General features: G+C 33.5%; 1 protein-coding gene across 2 annotated transcripts in view; it reads right to left on the reverse strand.

The window, feature by feature from the left end:
* Window positions 1-14,250, reverse strand: part of LOC134529443 (signal peptide peptidase-like 3) — a 151,100-nt gene that overhangs the window by 34,904 nt on the left and 101,946 nt on the right. For both annotated transcript variants that reach the window (XM_063363544.1, XM_063363543.1), the window contains exon 11: window positions 8,650-8,752. In XM_063363544.1, the coding sequence (XP_063219614.1) occupies window positions 8,684-8,752 (69 nt within the window). In that variant the 3' untranslated portion in view covers window positions 8,650-8,683. The remainder of the gene's footprint in view (window positions 1-8,649; window positions 8,753-14,250) is intronic.

Below are 14,250 nucleotides of genomic sequence, written 5' to 3' on the forward strand. Positions count from 1 at the left end.
GATATGATAAAATTATATTTGTAGTTAAAAACAGATAATTCATTTCAAATTCAATCTTTTGTTACATGCATATTTCCAAATAAATTTGACAATATATTAAATTATATGCATTTAAATCTATTCGTATATTCTGCAGCGTTAATTCCTATAAGCAAATCCTTATTACGTACAATGTACTTTTAGTCCTGTCGTATAGTTATGCAAAAAATTGTATCAAAAGTATTGTTTCTTCTATGCGGTTATGGTTTAAAAAAAAAAGTAATTTAATTTATTTTTAAATTCGGTTGTCAGTAAGAACACGTATTTAGTGTAATACGACATATATTATTCTGTTTATTAAAACATTACTATCGATAACTCTATTTTAGATTTATCTGTCTATGTTATATTTCAAATTGATTCTTTTTCTTCGGCTTATGACAGCAGCAAATTTTGTTTTATCGCATATGTAATGTTTTTATGTTTTGCATATTATAATTAATGAGTTAGTATTGTTGGCGGGTGAGGCTTTTTCACAAATGGACGCGTTCTTGGCGGCTAGCAGGTAGGACGCGTGTATTACGCAGGCTGGATAGGGAAGTACGACTGCGGGCGAGCTCCATGATAGAAGCAACGGGAGTAGTATCACTCGGCTATTTGTATAGGTTGGGATAGCTGTGCGAATGGTAGAACAGACCACGGGACTATGGTGAGGAAAAAGGTCCCAAGCTCGACATCCCGACGATGAGACCGTTTACGAACTGTTGATGGATCATCAGGAAAGTTAACAACTTCTTCAGAAACTTGAGTCCCTCTTTCAAAATTCAGTTTAATACCTGGAGATGACTATATTCGGTGTTCTACCAAGCGAAGCATACTCTTAATTCATTACTAGTTGATGTTTAATATTTTGACGCAAAATAAAATTGTGAATCAGCTTACTTTGCTCATGCCAGGTTTTACAAGTTTTGTCAAAGTTAATTAAATGAATAAAAATTGTGTCCCTTTGTTGCTGGCTACCCGCAAGAAATTATCATGGTGAATAATAATAATTTTAAGTCGACATGTAATATTATGATTTTTATGGGATTGTGTTTTGGTAATGGTGTGTGTAACTGTCTTGTGTATTTTATTACATTCACTTCACGTAACGAATTGTCTGAACGTAATGTTATTGTTTGTTTGTTTTAATATTTCGTTTTACTGAACAAAGATACATAGTTTGCCACTTCGAGCGACTACAGAAATGACAATACAATTAGTTTACAGTGTTCCAAACATTTTAGTTTCCTCTACTGTACATGGGGCGAATATTTTTTATGTTATGTTTACTGAAACCATTTTACGCGCTAAGTGAGATGTTGCGATTGAGTAGAAGGGAAAATATGTCTTAAAACCCTGCGTAATGTTATGAATTCCATTCATTCGTTTACTCTGTGATCCGGAGGGTCTAATATTAAGACTGAATACATGTGCACTTCCTCTTTGTAGAGTGGCTTCCTTGAGATGAAAGCAAAGCTCACGTTGATGAAATACTTATTAATTAAAAAATTAAAATGTTGTTTTATGCTTCAATTTCTGTTAGTGTCGTACACAGATTAAAAATGTAATGCAGAGTTCCTCAGTTTTATGTATATTGAAATTTACTCATGTGTAGAGTAGTTATTAAAAGCATAAAAAACATATATGACGAATTGTTGTGTATTATTTCCATTAGGCGTGACCATGAAAATAGATAAGATTTTATCATTATGTGAAATCTACATTTTAAATGTTGGCGTTTAAATATTTATCAAAGCGTGTGATCTTAAAGCACTATTTATCTATTTAGGAAGTAGGTAGTTTCTTTGATTTTAGAAGGGTTTTTTAAACAAACAACTAAATTAATTCAAAAATTTGAACTACTGCAAGCAAAAAATACTTTATTCCATTTTAATTTTAAAATTAGCCATTGTATTCTACCTTGCTTACACTATATTATTGAAAAATATTTTTTTTTTGACAGAGATGAATACCGTAAATTAATACACAAAACATGCATGTTTTCGTATGATACAATAATAGCTAGTGACAGTGACGAAACCAAAATTATTTTGATAGTTTGTATAGAAAATCCCCAACAATAGTGGTGGTATATTTAGGGATTTCTTTGTAGATGGGTACTATTCCACAATAAAAAGGAGTTATCGTCAATTATCAAAGCAGCCATATTTCGTATCTTCTTTGGCAGGCTAAATACAGCCCCAAATGACGTACTTGGCTAAAAATTAATTCCAGCTGCATGCGTAGATTCCGGGAGGAGGGGAGAATCTCAGGGTGGCCCGAACCTCCCTGAAATAAAAAAGTCCGTCTGAGGGAGCCCGCTTGCATTTGCAAAATCTTCACGTTATCCCGTGGGCCTCATGGGAATCCTACAAATTTTCGCCCGTGATTCCAGCTATACATTTCACTGACACCTTGAGCACAACAGTCAGTGCACACTGAGTTCTTCCATACCACCCGCACTTGTCTTCGATAAAATCTGAACTCAGGTGGATTCAGCGTGACTGACTAAGCCTGCAGTCTGAATCCACCTGTAGGCCGCTGTTGCAACAGCTAAGAAATTTACACTGCTCGTAGTGAACAGTCTGTATGTAACTCGAAACGGGATTCCAGTTCATTCGTGTATACTTATTCATCATATTATGCAACGTTAAAGTCATTAAAAAAATATGCAAAAATAAAATAATAATAGCCAGAAAATAATAATATGCAGTAATATTTAGTGTAACTAAATACGACGTGAACCCTAGAATACAAAGTTGACGATGTGTCGTTGGTGGGAACACTTGTTTGTTCCTGACATTTTTTTTCTTTACAGAATTTAAAAGTAAGTTTGACATGCACTTTTTATTCAGGAAGTAAGTTAAAAATTTATTTGTCGTTATTTGTGTCTAAGAGTAAAAATAATTAATATTATTTTCATCATTTTATTCCCAGTTTTATTACTCAATTATTAGTAGGACGTGATTTCTCGTCGCGGTGCGGAATACTTTTATGAACGAAAGCATAACTGTCCGTGCAAAACCATTCTTCACACAAATGTCAGTTCGAAAGTATAATGTTGGAAATTTTTTTAATGATATAATTTTTGCATTTTTCCCCCCCTGAAAACACAAGCTAACACATCGATTGTTGGTGACAGCATTTTTTGTAATGTATGTAAATCTCTTAATTATGTAGAACGTTAATTAAAAAATAAAAATACATGTTTTAAACAGAATTGACGATTGTTTGCATTTCATGGATATGGACTGGATCGCAACACTAATTTAATGTTTCAAGTTAATAAACTCTGTCAGGAAGCAAGCAAGGCAATGCGAGAACATTATCCTTTTGATTGAATGTAGCGAAAGGGAAAAACAGTCACCTTTCTTGCCACGATCTTGTTCGCAGATAACGCAGGTATAAGTAGTAAATGGACTCCACACAATGACAACCCTCCCATTTTTCCGCCCCCCTCGCTGAAACGCCCTCTCCCCCCTCCACCAGGGCGCAGGCGACAGGCTCAGGTATATCGCCCCGCCCAACCACTGGCCGTAGTACGTGGCCAGTGGCCCACCGCGCTAAAAATTTTTACTAGGGAGGCCCCTTAACTGCTGTTGTAAAGAAATAGCAAAGCATGTCAGCAGTGGATCCATGGGTAAAATTGCATCACTAGACGAGCACGGTAACATCATGGTTGTTTAGTTACAGCTGTATTTATTACAAACCAAAAACACTAACAGCCCTTGGTGCATAGTAGGCCATTAACTTTTATTTTACCCTTACTTGCGTTAAGTGTTGTGAACTTCCTGCAATCATTCACTCTAACCATTACTTTTACCAGATTTTGTTCTTAAGATTTCTGCTGATAAATGACAAAATTAATCTTACATACTATAACTTCATTCCCTCTTACCTTACCTACCCAACCGCATGTTTCCTTTTCAATAAAACTGCATTCTTCCACAATGGATTCCTCACACACCTATTAGTTCATTTACTAGTCGCACGTGGAAAAAACCGCAGACCTTGCCGCAAAATGATGGGTTTTTCTCTGGGTGTTCTTGTCCCCAACCCATTCATGCCATCACTACTCCATCCACATCACTTCACTACTCATCATCTATAATTGCTTTCATATCAATGTCTCCAGCCATTCCATCCTGAATCCCACCCCAATAGCCTGTCCCTAATTCCCCATGCTGCATGAAATGCACTTCCTTGCATTTATCTAGTTTCTAACTGAAGCCATTTTGTTATTCTGTATCATGCTGTAACACGGCTTCTGTTTCTTATGCACATATATGTCCTTCACTTTAAACGTCCCACCGAGTTATTTTGCACATGATGAGGTCAGAGACACAGATTTTGCCTGCCCCTTGAAATGACTCATTAACTTATGAGCACTAGGCAGTACCTGAGGGAATCACAACAAATTATAATTTCAAAGTCCTGCCTTCCTGTCATTAAATGTGCAATGTAAAATTATTCCATTACTTTTAACGTTATTCACTCCATTTTACTTTCTTAAGACTTTCTCACATTACCTTAGAACAATTACCAAACAGAATATACTCCTTCATTTATTTTCCTCCAATCAGTCCTCAGATATCTACTTTTATTCGAGGCACATCTCAACCCTCAATATAACCAGTGCATTTTTTTTTAAATTTAAAGTAGTGACGTGTCAGTTCTACTTTTTTCCCGGTTCTCGGTTCTGTTCTGGTTCTTAAAAATCGGTTCCCAGTTCTTGGTTCTCAGTTTTAGGTTAACCTCCACACAATTTAAAGTCACACCAAAGATAAAGTATGACCTAATAAATGGTACGTTTGTTTAACATGATTCATCAGCACCCCACTTAACCAAAATCAGAACACAGACCAGCCCCCCAAGTAGCACAGTAGCTGTTTATCGTGTCACTAGATGCAATTATATAAAAAAAATGAATCCCACTCATAACCTACTTACAACAAACTATTTTCAGAGAAGTTAATTTTAATACTTATTTAATAAATATTTGATAAAATTGAGTAGATATTTATATCTAAGAAGTAATGAAATGATCCCTTGTTTTCCAAAAACCCAACCCCTCAGAATACTGGAATTATTTATTATTTATTATTTATTGTCATTGAGTCGTTTGGCTTGAAATGGCAAAAATTTGGTTGACTGTGGTGGAAGTGCTGAGCCTGGCATGACCAGGCATATCAGAAAGGCATATGAAAAGAAAAAAAACCTATTGGAGTGACGAACAAACCTTGCCAGTAAGTGCTGGAGGAATGAGAATGACGTGTTAAGTACCAGTCTTGTGGCCTTGAACGCTTTTAGAGGGAGGGCAAGTGGACAGAAAAAAGGGAAGTTTATGTTTTGAATACTGAATCAGCATGGGGCCTCCAAGATTTGGTTATCTGTTTTCTTCCTGCTTGAAAGCAGCTTCTGCCGTACACACAGTGAACAAGAAAGCTAAATAATTTTTCAAATGCTAGTTGTTTGAAACCAAGATAAAGATATCATATCTACATCCCACTACCGCTCCAGCGCCACAGTAATAATCAGCCATCAAGTACCATAATTAGGGTATAGCATACAATGATTTATAAAATGTAATCATGTATAAGGTATCATATTATCTAATGAAATGTACTACGTATAAATATGGTTCAGCGTACCACTGTTATCGTACATCCGTGACTATTTGTTTTATGATTAAAGAAAAAATTAAATAACCAAAGATTTGTGGATATTCATGAATAGATACAAAAATTCAGGATTAAAATTGTTTACACGTAAGTTCATAAGTGAAACCAAAGTAAAAATACCTTTTAAATCATATTTAACTATCATTAAAATAACATTTCCTACTATTTAATAGTGTTTGGTGATTTTTCAAAAATTCATGAGTCACAATATTTTCGGGTCCCTAGTTATAAACGATGTAAAGCTGCAAATTTTGTAGGTATTACCTACAGTTAATTAGTATTAGACAACTTTAAATCATGGGAATTAATTTTTCTGATAATTTTTAAAAGACTATTGAGCCTGTGTTATTTTTCTATACGTGTAATTTTTGTTTAAATAATAATTAATGTCTGCTAGTGAATAGAGGGGAAAATAAGGATTGGGATCTCTGCATCTAGAACTCTGTTAACGTTCCAACACTTCCTGCCGTTGGCGTCATCTTTCCATCGGGGCGGGCTAACGCGAGGCGGCGAAGGAAGGGAAGAGAATATTGTCCTTTGTCGTGTCGCCTGCATTTTTAAAAGATTTACCAACCATTTACTTTTCACATGGGGCTTTAAGTGAAGTAAGACATGTGCGTAACGGTTGCCGGCGATATACTGCTGCGTTTTATTGGGAGTCAATTGTATTTTCACTTTAATGCTTTCCATGGTACCAGAACCAAAATTATATTTATGGTTCTCGGTGCCGGTTAATTTGCTGATAATCGGTAGAACTGAGAACCGAGAACCCAGAACCGCGACCTACCCATCACTAATTTAAAGTTATTTTGTCTACTCCTGCTTTGATTTTTTTTAAGTGCCTGCTGTAAGTGTTTAAATTGATCTCTCTAGCTGCTAATTAATTGATTTATTTTCAGCTCTCCTTCTGTTATTCTTTCTTCTTTTCAACTAAGTTTAAAATATAATTTCTCCAAAACATAGTTCCCTCTTCTTCAGTCTGCACCAATGCCCACTGTTCAAACATCATTCATACTATAAGCCCTTTTTCCTTCCTCATACTCATTTAAGAGTCCACCTACCTGATACTAGTTTGCCTGTTTAAGCCCAAGAACTAAGAAGAGGTAAGGGCAGCACTTATCTATAAAAGTTTTGTTCCATGGTTTTGTCTATAATGCTGGTGTAATATTTTTGTCATGCTGCATGCAACTATGGAAATTTAAGTGTTTACCCTAAAATTATTTTACAAAAATGTTTTCTTTTTACGTAACTTTAACCATTTGATGCTATAAAATGTAAATTATCTTACCCAAAACACATTCTGACAACACCCATTTCCATTACTCTGAAATAATTACCATTTAATAATGGCAATTCATTAAACAGACACACATAAAGGTACCAGTTAAATTTCTTAGTTGCTATTTGAAACTACACCCAACAGCCGAATCGTTCATAGTTTTCTAATAAAAGTTCAATTTCTCCAGCTCTGAACACCCCTTAGTTCCATAGGCCCTTGTAGTTGGTGAATACACTATGATGTATTGAACATCCATTTAAATATCTCTTTTCAAAACTAATTTATATCATTCAAAAAATATTGACACAATGAATACACAATAAAAACAATAAAATGGAAATTTATGAACACAAAATATGATAACTGGCCATTTATATAATAAACAATTCAAATAAATAACACCGAAAAGAAATGCATACAAAAGTGACATATTATGTATACAAATTATGTATAATATAGTATATAAATAAAAATAACAGTCGAATCTGCACATAACTAAATACAGTGGCATCTTGTTATAACATTTCTCAATTGAGACAATACTTGACAGTCTAAAAAGACAGGATAATAAATAGTCCATTGAAAATCATGTATAGGGATCAAGTGAAGGTAATTTCATTAACAAGAAAATTGAACAAACAGAAATGTTATAAAAGGGTTCCACTAACAAAAATTAAAACTGTATATAAATACTGTACAGTAAAATAACTCAAATATTCTCTCTGTTTTAATGGCTTTTGCCAACCAAATTACAATAATTATATATCTGGACTAAAAAATTAATGACTAATGTAATGATATAAAGAATTTTTTTTTGTTTAGTAAGCTCAAACCATTAGAATCTTTTCACAAATAATGTATGTAGAATTTTAGTAATTATGTTTCAAATTTCTAATAAAATTCTCACAAGCTAATTAAAAGTTCAAGTTTTAATGCATGTATTATTGTGACATAGACCGATATTTCATAAAGACTATTTTATTAATTCAAAGAATTCAAATCCATTAATTTAAATTCCTTTGCTAATAACTCATATTAAAAGAATAATTTTTTATGAATAAATAATAAATACATATACTTAGTCGAAATGCACAGATATTTAGTTTTATTTCATGTTTATTTTTAGCTGTACTTCACTCATTTAGTGAAAATTCACCATTGGCATTTCAGCATAAATATCATTACACAAAGAAAATTAATTAGAAGACTAGACTTCCTTCACCGCTGGTACCTCAGCTATGTAACTGATGAAACAGTGCAGCCCTTATCGAGGTTTTACGTCGTACTCGAGTACTCTATGATGCCACAGAGGATGAGTAACCTTGTAACTCATCACAATTATTCATTATTTCACATGTAACAATATGTTTTATAAAGATGAATCCATCATGTAGTAATTGACATCACAACCCTTAGAACATAAAAACAAAGTACATTTCGCTTCATTTTTTGTTTAACTGTCTCTCTCAATATTCAAAATGTATGATTCCCATGGCTAGAACAGTTTTTAATGAAATCTCAAGTGGTGGACCTGTGTGCTACCATTTACCATCCGTGAGCTTAGCCTGCACTGGCTATAGATAAAATAAAAAGTCTTTACAAAGAATAGAGTATTTTAAAATGAAACCAGACACAACATTCATTATATCAAATAAAAATTTGACTTGCTTGATAAAATTCTCTTGGAGGTGAAAGATGAATGTCAGACTTCCAAATGCTTTGATGGTGGGTGGGTTATAAATGGTTCACTCCACATTCGCCTTAAGTCCCCCTGCAAAAAAAAAATAATGATTTTTTTTTTAAATTAATCACCATGATAAAAAATTATTAAGTATTTTGTATTTAAAAAAAAGCTTCATACTTCAAGATTCACACACATGTTGATGCAAACAAAAGTAACAATTATTTTTTTTAACTAATAGATACATCATAGCATTTAAAATAAGACTTAAACAATTAAATATATTCTGCTTCAAAAATGCCCACACTAAAATTTTTTAACTGCTATCTAACTAGCTTTTCATTTGCTACAGATTTACAAATACCTATCAATAAATTGTATCATAGTGCAAATGCAAAATGTATGAAACTAACTTTTGTTTTTACACAGTAGTCATAAAAGTGGATGAAGCTAGACTATGATAAAAATTTTATGAATAAATCTAATTAATAATATTAAAGGCATTCAGTATGTTAGGTGGTCTTCTCTGCCAAATATTACATTCCTCTTGAAATACAAGTCTGAGAATCACAAGTTTCAAATTTTGTGTCATCATCCCCCGCCCCCTCCCCCCGAAAACTATGATGAAAGAAAATAAAAGAACACCAATGCAAGTTAAAATCAAGAATACTTAATTTTTAAAAAAGTCGCTAAACAAATTCTTAGGAGAACAAAAGCACTGTTTGTTACACGTTTCAACCCATCTGTGCAAGAGAAAGAAATAGTGGACATTACATATGAAGCTATACCTACTTATATTTTCATATACGTATTGAATCACTTTTTTATAACGCTTACAGAACACTTGGTCTCATTAAAAATACTACACTTAATTAATGCATTATATACATTTCATTATTTGTACCTATTTGGCTTTGGTTAGATATAAACTTGAATATGGCTATATTATTATGATCAGCCTCTTAAAACTGATAGCGAAAAACTTATAAAGTTGATAAACTACTCAAAATAATTAATTAAAACCACCTTCAAGGATAATGTTGTAGATTTACATTGCATTCTTGGTTCCATTTGAAACAGAAGCCAAATATTATATGCAATATTATTTTGTGACTGATATAAATATAAACTGAGCTGTAATTATTTACTAGAATATACTTGGTTGAAAAATCCACCTTTAATAGCCGTAAAAACCACCAATATGTACTTTAAACCACAACTATTATATTATTTATAGACACACTTTAATAAATATGATAATATTCTACCATTATTACATAATAAGCTCAGTGTAGAGTTAATTATTATAAAAAAAAATCCTAAAGTATTGTTTTTAACTTCAATATAATCACTTGTTTTTGAAAACATGGTCCATGGTGCACATGTCTAGTGCCATAAATATTGTTTATTTTATGTTCTTTGTTTATGGTTTTGAGTCTTTCATAGTAATATTCTTTGTTTATCATATATATTTGTATGTGCTTGTTTTTGATGTATTTTGTCCTGTAGTGAGTGTCCTGTCTATTGTAGCTCCTGCAAATATGTAGTGCCTACTTGTAGGTGGTCCCTACATTATGATACATTACCTGCAAGTGGAGCTTTCCATATTAGTAGTGCCTACCTGCGTGTAGTGTCTATCTGTATGCAGTGCCTGCCTGCTTGTAGTGCCTACATTGTCCACTGAGTGTTTATGTTCTCTTTATGTACTATATGCATTTGCTTGGCTGTTTGTACATAATTTCCACCTCAAATATTCTCAAATTATCGGTGGGCATGTTAGAAATATAAAAAAAATAATAATAAATAAATAAAGTAAACAAAATAACTGGACATGCTTCTGCCATCACAAACTATTTATGCACTTCTGCAGCCAAACCATTGAACTGTATAATTATTGTGAATGTTAACTGTGTAAATATTGTGAACGTTAACTGTCTACTATTTTTATATTTGTTTTGTGCAGCCACAAAAAAATTATTAATACACCAATTGTTATAATTTCACAGATATATATATATATATGTATATAAAAATATAAAAATTACCTTATCCAATAAGACAGCACACTCAATCAAGTAGTATATGATTTTATAAAACTTTTTTTATCTACAGTAGTTTTAAATTCATATTTCCAGGGACAAAAGTAAAAGTGCAGGTACTACAAATGATTTCAAAATCCTTATTTCCACTGGCAGGGGACATGATTCCACCCACGGTATACCATAGTTTGCTGCTCCATGAAAGATTGTAAGTATAATAAAAAACTACATTACTGATGACTGTATAGCAAGTTATTGAAAAAAATAAAATTACATAAGAAGCTGCATTAGACTGACAAGACACATTATCAATGATGGTTCTCAATAATCATTAATGTAAATTTCTAGTAAGTGGGAAGAAAAAAATACCTTTGAAACTTCCTAAATGGTAAGTTTATTTAAGAGGTAGAATATGTACAACTTAATAACAAAATAATACAAACATATCAAGGAAGCAGGTTTTGCTACATACTTAGAGACCTGAAAAAAGGGAGGTTATTTTTTCACAAAATTTGCAACAAAATGCAAAGTTATTTTATTTTTATGTGCACTTTTATCTGATGGCATTTCATTAAAAAAAATTAAATCATAACATAACAGAAATTCTATTTCGTGATTGTTTCATTCATCTTATTTAAAACTAAAGGTACATAAAAATTTGAACTGTAAGTGTTGAATTTAGTCATCAAAAGATAGCATAGTGAACACTTCATCATTGCTTTCTTTCAGGTTTTGCCGTTCTGTCTGTGATGATAAAATGTAGTGACTAAGTAACCGTTCATAAACAGCATGCAGAACTGCTAGTGCAAACGGATTCTAATTTATACTTAAAGCACTTCCAACATATCTACGTGCTTTTCTGTCTTGCAATTCTCTTGCACATCTTCTTTTAGAGCTTTGTAACCCTTGAAAAGTGCGGGTTCTCAAAATGATGTGGAGTTTGGGAATAGTTTTAATTAGTGAAATAACATCTACTGACTTGTTAGGGAAGATGTTCTTTGGGTTGACACACTTATCTAAAGAACTGAATACTGGTGCAGTAGAATATTTTTGCCTGGCGTTTACATGTTTGTCATTATTTACATGCTTTGCAATAGAATTTTGATTGTAACTTGGCAGTTGCAATATTTATACATTAGAGCAACAGCAACGGAAGCATAAACACCGTCACTTTAATCTTGTCAGCTTGTTGCCTTGCAGTAACCATATATTTTGGCATTTTTTATGTGGAGAAATTACTGGAGATATTGATAACCGTTGTTATTTACACGGCCTATGTTAAAACCATAAGAAGCAGTAATAAAAAAAATAGTTTGGTCACTGCAGCATAAAAGACATCACTCAGAAAGCAAATGTATAAACAGTAGTTAAAAGTGCGAGGAATAGACAGGGGTGGCATGTGTAGTCGAAAGAGAAGGGAAAAACAAAGAGCGGTGAGGAAGGGAGAAGGATCCTGCCAAATCTCTTCCAGCTCCCCCCCCCCCCCCCCCCTCTTCCTTTTTCCACAAAATTTCAAATTCCAAAAAGTTATCCCATGTCATCTGTCACCAAAGACGACATTTCACAGTAAAAAAAAAAAAAAACAGGCATACATACCGCAGTTTAAGGCAGAGTGTGTGTACTTTTTCAACTAAGCTGTTCTAGCCCTCGTTCTTGCATGTGACGTTATTGTGATGGCTCTCAGTGTTGGGGAAACGAAGTACAAAACACGAGCACAGTAAAATTTGTTTATGCGTGTATAAATTCGCGAAAAACACAGAAAAAATCAGAAAATTTCGTTTTGACTTCAAAACAACACAATTCACATTATTTTTTGAGTTTATCGCGATTGTGATTTTTTCAGGTCCTTATACGTACTAAATAATATATTTGGTAATTAGCCACACAAGTATTTGGTAGGGCAGACAATAGCCACATAGCTTTCATAACTTTGTTTTACCAGAATCAATTCACTAATAATTTTAATTTTCTTGTTATATGTTGAGTATTTAAGAATTTCACGCACAATTAGTCAAAGTTTTTGTTCTGAAGATTCACAGAATTAATAAATCTAATTTTTTCACAGCAAGATGAGCTTTCTGTTTCCTGTTGCATGAAACAAATACATTTGAGCATAATAATGTTTCTTAACACTATAAAAAATTCAAGCAGACACCTGTGTAATCAGAAGAATCATTAAAAAAAATCAGATTAAGGTATTATTTAATTGATAACTCAAGAATGGGCTAGGATTAATTTAAGTTTTAAAGAAGATCTGGGTAGAAAAGGACATTTTTGTATGGGAAAATTTTGCGAGGGAAAATATTTCCAGCTGGAAACAAGACGGAATCGAGAATTAACAAAAGAAATTTTAAAAATTTCCATATTGTTTAGAAGGAAATACAGTAAACTCTCGATTATCCGTGTTAATTGGGACCTTCCGATGCCCGGATAATTGAATGCCCATAAAAAAACCTGGATAATCCGTTTCACCACTTAAAAATGGTGTATTTACTGGTAAAAGAGTGTCTCTTCAGTAGAATTCTATGAGTACAAGCAAAGGCTTTGTATACCGTGTCCCAGCTTATTGAACCGTAAACAATACTGGCACTGTGTTGCCGCCATCCTTCTCCTGTCCCCTTTATTGCTACGGGAGGGACAGCGACAGCAGTCCCAACTCAGCATCTCCCTCCACCCTTTTAACGACCTAAACCAAACATACAAAGCATTGTCAACATCTGCGTGGGTAGACGTTTTCATGCTTTTACGTTTAGAAGGCCCTGCCACACTGTCTGATCTACTAGCAAACTGCAAAAGTTTTTCTTCACTTTTATTAATGTCTCGCACGGTTTGGATTCCAATTTCATATTCCTGTGCTAATTTCGCGGCAGTTTCTCCTTTCTTTAACCTGTCCACAACTTCTAACTTCCATGCTATTGTCAGCACTTTATGTTTCCTTTTACCAGACATGATTACAGAAACAAATGTTTCTGGGAGAAGTGATGTAAATAACTGCGTGAAAAATGCCTCTTCCAGCCGTCAGGAGTGTGGGAAGATAAAAGAGGTAGAGGGACCTTTTTTTTAGTGTGGCGGGGCGCTGTGAAAAGAACGCTTGAAAAGAAAATGAAAAGGGGGGGGGGGGGGGGGGGGAGAGTTGAGCCGGAAGCAGCAGTCAAGGCATTCCTTTTTGGTTTAAAGTGTGACAAATTGACGGGTGAAGGGGGAACGAGGGTCTGAAGGGTCAGGTAAATAGCTTTCTGACACAGCAGTAAAAAAAAAAAGCGCAGCGCAGTCGCTATAGTTTAGGCCTGAGATTAGTAATCATACATTTATTGAGGTAACTAATTTTCAAAAACCGCAAATTTAAAACAAAAGTCTAATTCGTGAAATAGTGACGAAATTAGCTTATAATTGCACTTTTAACTCAAGTTATTCAATCATTTTAGTTATTTACAATGTCCACATACCCATTCTGCAATATTAAACACATTTACAGTGAATTTCCACTCGATTCTGGCAGTTTTATTTACATTTTTGTTTGTTTATGTTGCTTTCAAAGCAAAATTTGCA

This window comes from Bacillus rossius, chromosome 2 (assembly GCF_032445375.1).
Source record: "Bacillus rossius redtenbacheri isolate Brsri chromosome 2, Brsri_v3, whole genome shotgun sequence".
Taxonomy (NCBI): Eukaryota; Metazoa; Arthropoda; class Insecta; order Phasmatodea; family Bacillidae; genus Bacillus; species Bacillus rossius.